The 16,090-nt window shown below is 42.1% G+C and overlaps 1 protein-coding gene across 1 annotated transcript in view; it reads right to left on the reverse strand.

Moving 5' to 3' along the window:
• Positions 1-3,027: 3,027 nt before the first annotated feature.
• Positions 3,028-16,090, reverse strand: part of vta1 (vesicle (multivesicular body) trafficking 1) — a 40,892-nt gene continuing 27,829 nt past the window's right edge. The window contains exon 8 of the mRNA XM_008397140.3: positions 3,028-3,981. Within this exon, the coding sequence (XP_008395362.2) occupies positions 3,836-3,981 (146 nt within the window). The 3' untranslated portion in view covers positions 3,028-3,835. The remainder of the gene's footprint in view (positions 3,982-16,090) is intronic.

The raw sequence follows: 16,090 nt of genomic DNA on the forward strand, positions 1-16,090 counted from the left end.
TGAAAGGCTCAAGACGTGTTTCTGAAACCGCAACACTGATTCAGATCTGACCACTGAGGCTGAGGTCAGAGCTGCAGAGCCTCACTGCAGATTTGTGGTTTCCTCTTGGACTCCAGGGCCACCGGGGGCCGATTCCTTCAAACTGAAACCACATGCCACCTCCTCGGCTGCATTACGCTGTGAACACGCATTCCTTGTTCATTAACGTAAAGAGGGAAAAACTCTGCTCAGAATCACCAATTTTAAACAAATATCTCAGTTAGGAAAACTGAGAGGCTTTGAGTTTTATTTTCAATGAGCTTTAATGAAGGAGGGGCAGTTTTACCTGATCTCAGATCTGTTTGTGTTCACAGACAGGAGGCTGAATCTGGAGGAACATCTGGTCTCATCGTTTCCCAGCTTTTATGGTTCCACTGATATCTTAAAGCCGTGACCTCCAGCCTGCACTGCAGACGTTTATGAGGGTCAGAGGTCACAGATTTCACCTGGAGATGAAGCATAGGCAGCTTTATGCAGCTCTTCAACTTCCCCAGCACTTTGTACTGACTCCAGGTTCAAACATGACAAACTTTCTGCAATGGAAAAATTCTCAAATACATTGCTGTCAGGAGGTTTGTCTAAAAAATGACATCACTAATCAAAAGGAACAAATTTCAATCTGATTAACCAATATTCAAGTTAATCTTAAGTCAGTTGTTTGCATCCATATAACTATAAACCTGGAAAGTCTGTTTCATTGAATCTCTTCCTGAGCAGTGAACCATACAGGAAGGTGTGCAGTAAATTTATAGCATTATGGTTCAATTTAGCACTTTAGCTTTAGCAAAATACCATGTTGGTATAGAACTGGAGCCTTGGTCATTCAGTCGATTTCAGATGATTTCACAATCAGTTACCCCAAAATGTGAAAGTCTGTCTAGAGCTACACAAACAGGCAGGTTGAGCCGTTTGCACTGATTCCAACTGGTTACGGGAAATAATTTCAGCCAAGCTTCAACTGTAGGTCGTCTCAGAAAAACAGCAGTTTGTATAATAAGCAAAAATAAATCAGACCCTTGTCAGTAACATTTGAACAGCCTTTATAAGACCAACATTCAGAAAATCTTGTTAAACTGACTGAATGCAGATTATATCTTGCAGAAATGGAAAAAAAAACCTCTCAACTGTCCAGATTCTTCAGATGTGACAAATATTCACACAATTCATAATTTCATATATTTATTTCAAACTACAGTGATGATTTGTGTAAACTTTGTGAAAACCTTGAGTCACTAAATCAGCTGATAAAGATTAGATTCGAGTTAAAATGCAGAAAAAAGGTTTAAAGCTCAGAGTTCAGCGCCGCGTCTCCGTCGGCTAACATGTAAAGATCAGAAACTAAAAGGTTGAGCTGGTTCTCCACTCTGCAGACCTCTGGCTGCGTCGTCCTCTTCGGTTTCTTCCATGTCGACGGTCCAAACAGAACCAACAATGAGACCGAATCCACTCTGCGGTTTAGCTGGACAGGAAGCAGCAGCTTGTCGTTGGGTCAGTCTCAGTCTGATGAGTCCAGTTCCACTTAATGAATCCAACTCGGGTGAGAAAAATTCACAAAATGTTTAATCTGCAGCCAAAGCCTCAGGTAAGAAATAGTAAAAATCAGTTTTGTATGTGTTGTGTTCATTTGGCTCCTGCTTCAATCCAGGAAGCATCCAGAGCTTTAAGAGATCTCAGGTTGTAGAGTAATGAACAGCTTTGTTTTTATTCACAGTGAAGAACAACAGGTGGCGATAGCTTGGATTATTAGCAATTTAGCTTCAGTATAACAAAGCTAACATGCTAATGTTAGCATGAATTAGCTTGTTGTGCCTCGTTAAATGTAACATTAAAATTACAGTTAACTGGTTGTAGTGTTTGGTCAAATCTGACCAGTTTAACTCCTGTTCTGTACGTCTTACTGCAGGAAGTGTAAACTATAAACGGTGGAGGATTAAATGACATTTTTAATACACTTTATGGAAAATTAGTGGACAATAAGAACAGTTGTTCTATTTCTTGAAAAAGTTAAAAGGATAAAATTGGGAAAATGTTCATAAGCATGATAACATGCTACTTTGAAGCTAGTTTAGCATGCTGCTGTTAGCATCATCTTAGTGGAAATGATGTCAAATCATAAATTTTTAATGTGTATTAATTAGTCACTAAAATACAGCTGTGGGTTTTCTTCATTTTTGTGTTAGATTTTAAAGCAACGTTAGCTAAGATGTCCATTAGTGAGTTAGCATTAGCATGTAAAAATAAAGCTTGAATGACAAAGCTCATTTAGCATGCTAATGGTGGAAGTAGGAAACTTCATTTGATCAACCTCTGTACTTTACTCTGTAATAAATGAGTGAATATTACAAACAAAACTGTAGATAAACTTCACAGAATTTTCCACTGTAGTATAAAATTGCTAAAAATCATGTTAGCATGTCTATAACTAACAGCTTCCTACAGCTAATTTTAGCATGCTAATGGGAAATGATTAGTTTACCAAATAATTCAGAACGACCTCTAAACCTTTATTGTGCAAATTTCTAGTGGTGAATGAGACATTTAGAGCAAAGCTGTGGATGTTTTAATTTTATATTAACAGATTGTAAAGAACGGATAAAATCTACCAAGATGTTTATTAGCCGTAAAGGACTAATGCTACAGTAGCATGCTAAATCAACATACAGCTGTAAAAAAACAAACTAACAATACCTGTGAACTAACATTCAACAATGAGGCCATTATCAGGTGTTCAAAGGTTTCAGTTCAGCATTGAACAATCAAGAGTAGAACGATTTCTTAAAACCTGAGAAACATTGGCTGCACAGTTGGTGCATCTATATTAGGCTTAAAAAGTTTTGTTTTGTTGTCACACTCCATTAGTTAGCAACTGTAAGCACCGAGTCTCTGCTGTCAGACTGAGAAATCAAGCAAACACAGGTGCTAATAGTCAGCTTGGTAAAGGTTCCCAAAGAGGAAACTAGCATAAAATTAACAGCACTGAGAGAAAAATGTCTTTAAATTAATTTAATGTGCATCAGCCAAACATTCCAGCAGTAAAAGGATTATCCTAAGGTTTTACAATCAGATCCCATCACCTGGGTTAAACTTTGAAACACTGTGTGAAAATAAACAGGAATTTAAAACTAACTTTAAGTCACAATTATCATTAAGTGTTGAAAGTCCTTTGATTAAATTCAGGTAAATAACTTCAGCAAAATAAGGGTTTTGTTTATGTTGATATCATTTGAGTTTATGATCCAGCTGTGAAACGATTTGACAGGAATTACAGGATTTATCCATCCAAACTGGTATCTGTAGGTTTATATTTGTAATAAAGCTTCCTGGACCAAACAGAAGCTCTAAAAACACAAAATCCTCCTGGTAGCGAGTTCATTTCTGGGGAGATTGACATCAGCTATGACAAAAAGCTTGAGTTGATGAAATGACACAAACTCAGGTTGGAGTTTTGGACCTTCAGATGTTTTCTCTCGTCTTTATTTTGAACCTGCTGTGAGATACGAACCCCGGCGAGGAGGATGAGCTCGTTACCAGCTGGAGGGAGCCACTAACGAGGCTTTGAGTCCACATGTCCTGCAGTCGGTTGGTCAGTTATCCCGTCAGTTGGAGCGGCGGTGGACACAGGCCACCATTGTTCCGTCTGATTTCCATCGTGTCCTCGTCTGACGCTCGAGAGTCGCCATTGGCTCACTTTGGGCCAGATTGGAGACAGATAGAGGGGAGAAGAAGTGGTGGGGGGGTTGAGATGGAAGAAAAGGAGAGGAGGGGGGAGGAGTCAGACTGCAGAGGGACAAAGAGTTCATTCTTTGCCGGTGGTGAGGAGTTTCAGGGCTTTCTGGAGGTTCTGGATGGCTGTGTTGACGTCCTCGTACTGCAGAGCGCTGCCGGCGTACTTGCAGAACTTCTGCGCCTTGGTGAAATCTTCGGGGGAGAGCTGAACGCCACCTGAGGAAGGGAGGGAGGGAAGGAAGGATCAGAGGAGGTGGGAGAAGTCAGGGAGATCAGACGTTAATGTGAGCCAATTAGAGGCGAAAAGAGGAGCAATCAGTCCTGATTACTGACTCAACAAAGGCTGCAGACAGAAATACAAAGTAGACTAGGATCACTTTACAGTCAGTACATGGCAGACAGAGAGGACGAGACAAATCTAAGTGCTTTGAGTCGGGAACTTTCAGGAAACAGCCAAGAATCAACAAAACGCAGTAAAAAAGGGCAAATGGTCGACTAATTCATTCAGTTAATTTGAAGAAGAGACGTCAGACGTGTTAAATCAGCTGGGACATATTTATTGAGGGCTGCACAGTGGTGCAGTTGGTAGAGCTGTTGCCTTGCAGCAAGAAGGTTCTGGGTTCGATTCCCGGCCCCGGTCTTTCTGCATGGAGTCTCCATGTTCTCCCTGTGCATGGTGGGTTTTCTCCAGGTACTCCGGTTTCCTCCCACAGTCCAAAAACATGACTGTCAGGTTAATTGGCCTCTCCAAATTGCCCTTAGGTGTGAGTGTGTGTGTGCATGGTTGTGTGTCTCTGTGTTGCCCTGTGACAGACTAGTGACCTGTCCAGGTGACCCCGCCTCTCGCCCGGTACGTTAGCTGGAGAGGCACCAGCAACCCTCCCGACCCCACTGAGGGACAACGGTGTTAGAAAATGGATGGATGGTTATTCATTCAACCAAACACAGATCTAAGTTTGTAGGTGAGTGAAAGTTCAGTTCCCCAAATGAACTGAACTTTCTAGGCAGTGAACTATAGTTCAGTTAAAGTGAACAGGGCTGGTGTGAATGCAGCCTCACTTTAAATGTCTGGTTAAGGATAAATTCACCCATTTTCTGCTTAGATATGGTTACGTCTTCACGGTTAGTCTGGTCATTTCCCCCCCAGGCAAACATCCAGGATGTTCCCACGTCAGATGAGATAAACGGTCCTGGTGGAGAGTTCTGGGTCTGTCTTTGGGTCTTCTCCCTGTAAGACGTGTCCAGAAGGCAATGAGACCTCATTGTTTGAACCATCCCAGTGAACTCCAAGAGGAAGTGCAGCAGATCTTAAATCGGATGCAAAAGGAGAAACGGAAAAATGAGGCCTTTAAACCCGAATCTATTCACAAGATGGTTGGAGGAGAAAAAACTAAACCAACCAGGAGAGATGCCGAGGCCTTTTCACTCCTTGTACCGGACATTGTATTTGTAAATCCACCCCACTCCCTCTAATGAATCATTTAGTGATAAAAGTCTCTAAATCGCTTGATAAGAGGAACAGAAAGTGTGAGAGATCAAACAGTTTTAAAGGCGGTTTCAGTAAATACTGTCACCAGCCGTAACATTACTGAGCTTATCTTTCCTCCACAACAAGCCGTCTAATCTGACCTGAATTATTTTATAACAAAGTTCAGACTCTGAACGTTTCGTTTTATTTTACACCAGGCGTCTGTAACTCTGGTCCTTCAGAGCTGCAGCCTGTAGATGTTATAGAACGACTTCCTACCAGGACTGAACCTGATGCTGAAGATTTAATTCAACTGTCTGATTCTGGGATCAAAGCAGAACCACATATCTGATTTGGTTCTAGCCAGTTGGGTGTGGATATTGGCAGGAATGTGGGGGAAATGTGGGAACATGGTGGGCAGTGAAGACGCTGTGGTCAACACTCTGTCATTTTGTGTTTATCTTTGGGCAGCCATTTTATCCAAAATCTCTCTGCATATTTGTTTCAGGTTGCCCCGTCCAGTCGATGCCACCATTGGACCTCAAACCTTTGACTATGGAAATATCGCCAATCTCCTTGGTCTCACTGCGAACTGAAAATGGCGGCCGAGATGTTATTGTTGACGTAAATCTATGGGCCAGTCCATGAATGCAGTCTGCTGCCAATCAATCGCTACGCTCATCCTTTAGATCGTTCCACAAAAAGGAAGAAGCTCTTCAAACGGAGACGAATCCGGTGGGGTTGGACTGGGAAGAACTGGTCAAAGTCCAGACTTTACCAGTAGAGAAGGAGCTTAAAGCTGCTGATGACTGGAGTTGGAGCCGTTTGTTCTTATGTGGCTCTTGTGGAAAAGTATTTTAGTATTTCAGGTCTATTTAAGAGTTGGGGATGGAAAAATGTATGTTCAAGCTTTTATTCCTTATGTCGTTGTATGAAAAGGTGTGTAGCCCTGTCATTCATTCATTCATCCATCCATAGTGACTTTTAGTACTTAAAAACTGGCAAATAAACGTTGATTTATGGACAATTGGAAGATGTGTAGAGAATCCTGTCTACAAACTTTTTAAGGTGAACTTTTGCTTTAAATAAAATCCAGGTCAGAACCTGGAGCTACAACAAGAGTCTAACTTTTTGTATATGTTGTGTGTCTGTATCTTATTAAGCTCCTCGCCCTCCACCCTTTAGGTTTCGGCTCGGCCCGACGGAGGGCGGAACCCTGTCCAGCACGAACGCCCTCCTTCCCGACGCAGGAATCCAGAAAAAAGTTGGAAAACTAGGCAGTAAAGTTTTGTCCAAGTCTTGCAGTAATAACTGAAACGCACTGAGAAACTTTGGACAATAAGTTATAGATTATTTAGATAACCAACTGGGTAGCAGTTGCTGCACCAGCATTGATTTATGGTGTGTGGCTAAATAACACGGTTCTGTATGAGCAGGGGCTGTAAATGAAGCAAATTTATATTTTTATTGGTCATATTTGATAGAGAAATCTTCATAAAAATTATTATGGCCTCATCTATAAAAAGGAGACAGAAGTTAATCTAATTGCTTAGTGAAACAGCCTCCAGGCCCTAAAATCTGTTTAATCATCAGGACATAACAAACTGATCCATTTTTATGACGCTTTAGCAGCAGCTAAACTAAATACCTAATAAAGTCTGAGTGCTAAGTAAGTCATGTTTAATCAGGCATTAGGACGGATCCAATTTCCTTCTCTACCTCGTCATATTTTCTGTCTGCCGATTTCTCCAAGTGTGCCAAACATGTTTCAGCCAAGTATTAAAAACAAAAGCTAAACCCAGGAAATGAAAACTATGGATGAAATACGTTTCATCAGGTCCATTCAGACGTCTGCCGGGGATTTCAACAGCAAATGTTTTACAAAACCTTAATTCCTTCGGTACATTTCTCATCCATCTGTCTCTGCCTCCCCAGAGGAAACTCCTAACTCGAACCATGCCTCAGCGGCTCGCTCGTCCAAACGGAACACGAGACGCCGCGTGGGACGGCTCTCGCTCCGCACATCGAACAGAACCATCTGCACGTCTCCCAAGCCATAAAATGAGTGGCGCATTAATGCGTCGTGAGGAATAACGTTTAAAAAGCCAGCCTGGCGCTTTACAAATCGGAGGAGAAAGTCCTGAGTGTTGGAGAAGTGCTGAGTCTGTGAAAAAGATGCTTTACGCAGAGTAATGCGTTACTTTGTAATCCTTTCATCGATTCAGAAAATAAAATGAGATTCCTATTAATATTTGTCATGTTTTAATGCTTTTCTGGATCTGCAGCTCTCACTGGAGCGGTTCGTAGCCGAGTGTGAAGCGGCCGGGATGAGGCTCAGTGCCTCCAAATCCGAGGCCATGGTCTTGAGCCGGAAAAGGGTAGAGTGCCTTCTCTGGGTCAGGGGGGTCGTCCTGCCTCAAGTGGAGGAGTTTAAGTATCTGGGGATCTTGTTCACGAATGAGGGAAGAAGGGAGCGGGAGATCGACAGGCGGATTGGGGCAGCGTCTACTGTGAAGCGGGCGCTGTACCGGTCCGTCGTGGTGAAGAGAGAGCTGAGCCAAAAAGCGAAGCTCTCGATTTACCGGTCGATCTACGTTCCCACCCTCATCTATGGTCATGAGCTTTGGGTCATGACCGAAAGAACGAGATCACGGATACAAGCGGCCGAAATGGGTTTCCTCCGCAGGGTGGCTGGGCTCTCCCTTAGAGAGAGAAGCTCGGTCATCCGGGAGGGACTCAGAGTAGAGCCGCTGCTCCTCCACGTCGAGAGGAGCCAGTTGAGGCTCGGGCATCTGGTCAGGATGCCTCCTGGACGCCTCCCTGGTGAGGTCTTCATGTCCCACCGGGAGGAGGCCTCGGGGAAGACCCAGAACACGCTGGAGGGATTACGTCTCTCGGCTGGCCTGGGAACGCCTTGGGATTCCCCCGGAGGAGCTGGAAGAAGTGGCTGGGGAGGGAAGTCTGGGCCTCCCTTCTGAAGCTGCTGCCCCCGCGACCCGACCCCGGATAAGAGGAAGAAAATGGATGGATGGATGGATGGATAATGCTTTTCTGTTTTTGTCCCTTTACTTTCTCCAAAGCATCTTAATCTTACAGAAACACTTGGTTAAAACTTTATTTAGTCTGAAATTCTCTCTAAACATTTACCTTGAGAAAATATTGAAAGCATTTTTATTTAATGACTTCAGCCAATCAGCTCTAAGGAAACTGAACGGCACTCCTGGATTGGCTGCCTAGCAGATACCATGTCGAGCAGCATTGGTCCAGGTATTTAGGCTTCTGAAGTTGTATTTCCATTAGTATATTTAAACATATTACTAAAAAAGTAATTCCAGGAAAGCACATCAAGCTTCTACAAAAGGTGCTTTTTAGTTGTCAGGGAATTAAAACGTTCATTTTTGCAGGGGACAAAAAAAAAACAACAAATACAACTAAATCTTGAAGTAAGCTTTAGATCCTGAGAGTGATTTTCAAGAAATTAGAAAAGTTAGTTCCTTAGAGTTAATCACCGACTTCCAGGAACAAATATTCAAAGTTTCATGAAAGCAACTTGTAAAATTTCAGATAGGAACCTGCAAGATTGTAGAAATAATCTGCTAACGTCAGATATTCAGGCAAGTAACTTAACTTAAGTAAAGTGAACAACAAATTATTAATTAGCACCAAATTAACATCTGAACATCAGGATCCTGTGTAATCTAATAAAATAACCTGAAACGTGAGAAGCTACCCCAGGTAATTCCAGTCATGGTTAAAAAAGTAAAGTGATTTCCTGGAAAGTCTGTAAATTCTGTAAAAGTAAACCATAAGACACGAGGAAGTCACGTGTAAGCTGAATATCCTGTCAGTTCTGGGAACGAACAGCTTCATCACTGCCTCCGATAACCATCGTCTGAATTGTTTGACAGAAAAAGGCTCTGATTTTTGTAACCTGACAGAAAGTTGGACGTGACGGTTTGTGCATACGCTGGTATGAAAGTGGACAGAAGGGCTGTGGGTGTGCGCCTGGAAAACGGACAAGAGCAAAACCTCACCGAGGCACAAACACGTTAAAAGTACGAGAGGAGAAGTTTAGAACTGAACACTGGCACATTGACGGGAAGGACGCAGGACAAGACGTCTTCATCAAGTCTGTGGTTTAATGTCTGCAGCCCGTGATTTAGGCTCCCATAGTGCGCCTCACTTTATTTAAATTAAATCAACTTCATGGAAACAGAGAGGTGCAGCCAGTGATGGTTTACATGTCATTTTGTCCCCTTTGGTTAAAAATGGTTTCAGTTTCCAGTGAAACCTGAAAATGGAGCCGTAAACGACCGAGGAGGCATCGTTTCCTGTTTGAGTCTCTTAGGTAGAAAGAAAGCATGAAGTTCAGGGGGTTCACTAACTTTAAGTGCAGTGATTATGAGCTTAGGGTTGCTGGTTTAAAAAGTGAGCTCAGCAGCATATTATGGGGTGTAGAAACCACAGCAAGCAGGAACTTCAACACTTTCTCTAAATCCACAGATGGCAACAGTTTCTCACCCAGAGTTAATATGCATTAAATGAAATAATATTACCAAATTATTCTTCTACTTAAAGGTGAGATAAGTGGAGCCTTTAGAGACCCAGAAGGTTTCTGGGTGATATTTCTAAAAAGCAGAGCATGCTGAACAAGCACAGCGACAGATAATATCTCTTGGTTGAACAGCGCTCAGAAAATATGGCCTTCTGCTCTCTAACAACGTTAACAAGGGAAATCACGTCGAACCATAAGTCTCTAATCCCTACAAAATATGCTGACTGTATATTCCCAAGGATGGGAATCGTTTGAGACGGAGAAGGGAAAAAAAATGGAAAAGTTAATAGAAAAATCCTGCAAAGCAATGGGCCAGAAACCAGAGATGATGAGGAGAAGACGGTTTCAGGGAATAATGAATCAGCAGAACGAATAAAAGGACGGATGATAAAACCAGGACGCGTTTCAGCTCAGCTGGCTTCTGTCTACATGTTGGACTTTTTAAATGTCTGACTATTAAATCCCATGAGTTAGAACTATGTGGTATATATTTTCAAGTTGAATTTCAGAAGGGAAAACCAAAATATTATAAAAATAAAAACAAACAAAAATTAATCAAACCTCAAATTAGTGAAATTTCCACCAGCTTCTCCCCTCAGGAGGAGCAGCTTGCGTCACTCACCACATTTTAATTTTGGTGTTAAATTATGTAAATCCTACCAGCTTTACAGGATGCTGATTAAACACCCAGTGGGATTTGAAGAACCTCCAGCAGGACCATTACAACATCGCTGGGCTTCTCCAGCCTAAACAACGGCTGCTTAGTCTTCATTTTACCTACATTTTAGTGGTTGTGGGATTTCTCTTTTGTCCCCGTCTAAAGATCATGAGACATTTCTCCAGCTACCTCTAGACTTGTGCACTTCTTTTTGTCGTATTTACCCAGAATGCCCTGCGCTATAGTCCACTTCCTGCTTTTGGAGCGGTCTCCGATCTGCTTGGCGTTCACATGGACGTTCAAACCGCACCAGAGTTCACTTCAACCGAACAGAGACCGAGGTTTGTAGGCGGACTAGAGCTCAATTTTTGGTCCACAGTTTGATTACGCCTCTCAAAATGAAGATGAATAGTTTAAGATAACGAACTAGAATTTGATTAAACGAGGCTCAGAAATTGTTCTGTACCTACAAGAATCAAATATGGGAGCTCAGTTTCTTTTATTTACGAATGATCAGTGATCTATACAGGCGTAACATTAAATAAATCAATTTTAACATAATTTTAAGTTTTGTAGACCAGAGCAGAAGCAACAAAAGTCACTTTAAGAAAAACCCTCTAATGAAATAAAAGTTTTCTCCTGCAGAGAGCCCACACTGGGCTGCTGAACAGAAAACGCATCCGTACCGTTTAATTGGCTTCTTCTCCCCAGTCTGTTAGACACATTTAAATTGGATTCAATGAATCCCATTTTTCTTCATTTAAAAATCTTGGACCGGGGCTTAATGCGCTCCTCAACCAGGCAGATTCTTTTTAATTGCGCCAGCAGTCAGGCTAAAGGGCAGCAGCCTGGTTCGCTTACGCCCAGCGTCACTCTGCAAGGAAAAAGCTAAAGATGCAAACAGAGTTTCCTCTTTCAGCTTCTCAGCAGGCAACTCTGGATTTTAACAAAACAGTGTGAATTAATCCTAGCACCTCTCTATGCAGGTAACGATTCTGCTGAACAGGTGAAAGAAATACCCTGCGTCGTTAAGACGGCTCCAAACTGTGTCACCTCTGGTTATTTTAGGCTAAAGAAGTGAGCGAGACCGACCCGCGAACGGCTCAGCAAGGAGCAGAGCTACCAGCTTGGCACCAGAAAACCAAACGTCATTGGCGTCAAACGTTCAAACAGCTAAAAGTTGAGCAAAAAAAAAAAAGTATAAAAATTGGATTTCTATAGAATTTTTACAAAAAAGTAAATCTGGTGCAACAAAAATTAAAAGCTTGAACAATCGTCTTTTTTTTTTTTGCTAAAAAAAACAACAAAAAACGAGAATTGAATTGATCGCTTAAGTAATAAAAAACTAAAACATTTCTACGAGCTAGCGTTTAGGACGATCACGGTTGCTAGGCAACAGGACAAATGCCAAAGTATTGATGGGCATAAGTATAAAACCATTTAATTTCATAGTCGATCACTTCTGAAAGGACGCTGCACCTGGACAAACCCACAGAATGAAGGAAAACCCACGACAGAGTAAGGAGAAGCGAGAGTCACTGGTTACTATGGCGACGTCCCTCCTCTTGGGAGGAAAACGTTGGGCACACCGACAGACGCAGACTTGAAGCCGAGCCTGAAAAAAAAAGCCTCCAATGTGTGAAAACTGTAAAGTTTAATCCAAAAAAAAACATGATTGAACCGTGAATGTGGGAACCTTCACGAGAAAAACTTTATGGGCCTGCCGGGGTTTATGCAGGAGATACGACGGGTTAAAGAGACACTTCAATTCCACTTTGGAAAGAAAATGTCAGACACAAAATATAATGGGAATTAATACGCTTGGGTGTGTGCTCTGGTGGCTCGACAGGAAAGTCTCTGCAAGAGCATAAAAGTGTCGATTCAGTCGTGTAAGTCAGAGTTTAAGTCGTGTAAGTCAGAGTTTCAGCCGTGCAAGTCAGAGTTTCAGCCGTGCAAGTCAGAGTTTCAGTCGTGTAAGTCAGAGTTTCAGTCGTGTAAGTCAGAGTTTCAGTCGTGTAAGTCAGAGTTTCAGTCGTGCAAGTCAGAGTTTCAGTCGTGCAAGTCAGAGTTTCAGTCGTGTATAAGTCAGAGTTTCAGTCGTGTAAGTCAGAGTTTCAGTCGTGTAAGTCAGAGTTTCAGTCGTGCAAGTCAGAGTTTCAGTCGTGCAAGTCAGAGTTTTAGTCGTGTATAAGTCAGAGTTTCAGTCGTGTAAGTCAGAGTTTCAGTCGTGCAAGTCAGAGTTTCAGTCGTGCAAGTCAGAGTTTCAGTCGTGCAAGTCAGAGTTTCAGTCGTGCAAGTCAGAGTTTCAGTCGTGTATAAGTCAGAGTTTCAGTCGTGTATAAGTCAGAGTTTCAGTCGTGTATAAGTCAGAGTTTCAGTCGTGCAAGTCAGAGTTTCAGTCGTGTAAGTCAGAGTTTCAGTCGTGCAAGTCAGAGTTTCAGTCGTGTATAAGTCAGAGTTTCAGTCGTGTAAGTCAGAGTTTCAGTCGTGCAAGTCAGAGTTTCAGTCGTGCAAAAGTCAGAGTTTTAGTCGTGTAAGTCAGAGTTTCAGTCGTGTAAGTCAGAGTTTCAGTCGTGCAAGTCAGAGTTTCAGTCGTGCAAGTCAGAGTTTCAGTCGTGCAAGTCAGAGTTTCAGTCGTGCAAGTCAGAGTTTCAGTCGTGTATAAGTCAGAGTTTCAGTCGTGTATAAGTCAGAGTTTCAGTCGTGTATAAGTCAGAGTTTCAGCCGTGTATAAGTCAGAGTTTCAGTCGTGTAAGTCAGAGTTTCAGTCGTGTGCAAGTCAGAGTTTCAGTCGTGTATATGTCAGAGTTTCAGTCGTGTATAAGTCAGAGTTTCAGTCGTGTAAGTCAGAGTTTCAGTCGTGTAAGTCAGAGTTTCAGTCTTGTAAGTCAGAGTTTCAGTCGTGCAAGTCAGAGTTTCAGTCGTGCAAGTCAGAGTTTCAGTCGTGCATAAGTCAGAGTTTCAGTCGTGTATAAGTCAGAGTTTCAGTCGTGCAAGTCAGAGTTTCAGTCGTGTATAAGTCAGAGTTTCAGTCGTGCAAGTCAGAGTTTCAGTCGTGCAAGTCAGAGTTTCAGTCGTGCAAGTCAGAGTTTCAGTCGTGCAAGTCAGAGTTTCAGTCGTGCAAGTCAGAGTTTCAGTCGTGCAAGTCAGAGTTTCAGTCGTGCAAGTCAGAGTTTCAGTCGTGCAAGTCAGAGTTTCAGTCGTGCAAGTCAGAGTTTCAGTCGTGCAAGTCAGAGTTTCAGTCGTGCAAGTCAGAGTTTCAGTCGTGCAAGTCAGAGTTTCAGTCGTGCAAGTCAGAGTTTCAGTCGTGCAAGTCAGAGTTTCAGTCGTGCAAGTCAGAGTTTCAGTCGTGCAAGTCAGAGTTTCAGTCGTGTAAGTCAGAGTTTCAGTCGTGTATAAGTCAGAGTTTCAGTCGTGCAAGTCAGAGTTTCAGTCGTGCAAGTCAGAGTTTCAGTCGTGCAAGTCAGAGTTTCAGTCGTGCAAGTCAGAGTTTCAGTCGTGCAAGTCAGAGTTTCAGTCGTGCAAGTCAGAGTTTCAGTCGTGCAAGTCAGAGTTTCAGTCGTGCAAGTCAGAGTTTCAGTCGTGCAAGTCAGAGTTTCAGTCGTGCAAGTCAGAGTTTCAGTCGTGTAAGTCAGAGTTTCAGTCGTGTAAGTCAGAGTTTCAGTCGTGTAAGTCAGAGTTTCAGTCGTGTAAGTCAGAGTTTCAGTCGTGCAAGTCAGTTTCAGTCGTGCAAGTCAGAGTTTCAGTCGTGCAAGTCAGAGTTTCAGTCGTGCAAGTCAGAGTTTCAGTCGTGCAAGTCAGAGTTTCAGTCGTGCAAGTCAGAGTTTCAGTCGTGCAAGTCAGTTTCAGTCGTGCAAGTCAGTTTCAGTCGTGCAAGTCAGTTTCAGTCGTGTAAGTCAGAGTTTCAGTCGTGCAAGTCAGAGTTTCAGTCGTGCAAGTCAGAGTTTCAGTCGTGCAAGTCAGAGTTTCAGTCGTGCAAGTCAGAGTTTCAGTCGTGCAAGTCAGAGTTTCAGTCGTGCAAGTCAGAGTTTCAGTCGTGCAAGTCAGAGTTTCAGTCGTGCAAGTCAGAGTTTCAGTCGTGCAAGTCAGAGTTTCAGTCGTGTAAGTCAGAGTTTCAGTCGTGCAAGTCAGAGTTTCAGTCGTGTAAGTCAGAGTTTCAGTCGTGCAAGTCAGAGTTTCAGTCGTGCAAGTCAGAGTTTCAGTCGTGCAAGTCAGTTTCAGTCGTGCAAGTCAGTTTCAGTCGTGCAAGTCAGTTTCAGTCGTGTAAGTCAGAGTTTCAGTCGTGTAAGTCAGAGTTTCAGTCGTGCAAGTCAGAGTTTCAGTCGTGCAAGTCAGAGTTTCAGTCGTGTAAGTCAGAGTTTCAGTCGTGTAAGTCAGAGTTTCAGTCGTGTAAGTCAGAGTTTCAGTCGTGTAAGTCAGAGTTTCAGTCGTGTAAGTCAGAGTTTCAGTCGTGTAAGTCAGAGTTTCAGTCGTGCAAGTCAGAGTTTCAGTCGTGTAAGTCAGAGTTTCAGTCGTGTAAGTCAGAGTTTTCTGGAAGCAGTTTAAACTCTGGTCGGTGTTTCTGCTTCCTCAGTGGTTCCACCAACATGCTGTAACATTTCCTGCAATCCTGAGCCAGTTTTGTAAACACGCCGTTATCCTGTTGTTCCTGATCAAACCGCGTGTCTTAAAGTACTTTAGATTCATGGCTTTTTCCAGCTCTTCTGGAAGAGCAGAAAACCACAAATTGTGCAGGAAACTAAAGATTAATGAGGCGATTTAAAACTTCTGAGCCGGGATCATTAGTTATATTTAGGGTTAGTTTTCAACAATGACTAAAACTGTTATTGTAAATTATTCACAGTGACAGGAGTTTCCCCTGCTGCATGGAGCACAGTGCTACTCCCCCTCTCCCACCTGTTGCTTATTGCTGCTTTAACATTTTTGAAGACTATATTCTTATTCAGGTAAAACCGTTTTAACCCTCCTGGGATCAACTTTGAAGGTTTTTCTACCATCATTTCGCTGTTTTTATGTATTTTGGAGTGAATTTTGATCCATTAACCAAATGAAAGGATCTCTGTCCCTTCAGTTTGTTCTTTTTCATTAAAAAGCGTCTCTGGATATCCTGCTACTGCAATCTGATTTCTATTTTTATGCAGTTTTTCTAATCATTCCCTGGTGAAAAACATACTTGTCTGTTTTTCCAATGAGCTATTTTTCATCTGTTCTAATTATGTTCATTTCCATGTTTGGAACAGAAAAGTATAATTTTCAATGACGTTTTTGACTTTGAATCAAAAACAAAGATTGATCAGAACCAGAGTTGCTGCCAGTTTCTGACACCGGACCAGGTTTGGATTATACTCCAACATGCATATTTACATTTGCATATTTATGTAGAAAAATTTTAACAAAAATTATATATTTTTTAAAATTCTGTATAATTCAGAAAATACTTTGTTGCATTTTCTTTCAATGAAAATCTTATTTTATTATTTATAAATATGTACTGCAAAATGTTTTGTCCATTTTTAGATTGTAAAACAAAAGAAAAAAAAACAATTTGGTGGAACAAGGCAAGCCGTTTCTATAAATATAGAAAATAAAGTAAATCAGGAAGAAAAGTTTAGAGCTCCTTGCTTTTAAAACACTGTTGCAGATT

Source organism: Poecilia reticulata, chromosome 21 (assembly GCF_904066995.2).
Source record: "Poecilia reticulata chromosome 21, P_reticulata-male-v2, whole genome shotgun sequence".
In the NCBI taxonomy this organism is placed as follows: domain Eukaryota; kingdom Metazoa; phylum Chordata; class Actinopteri; order Cyprinodontiformes; family Poeciliidae; genus Poecilia; species Poecilia reticulata.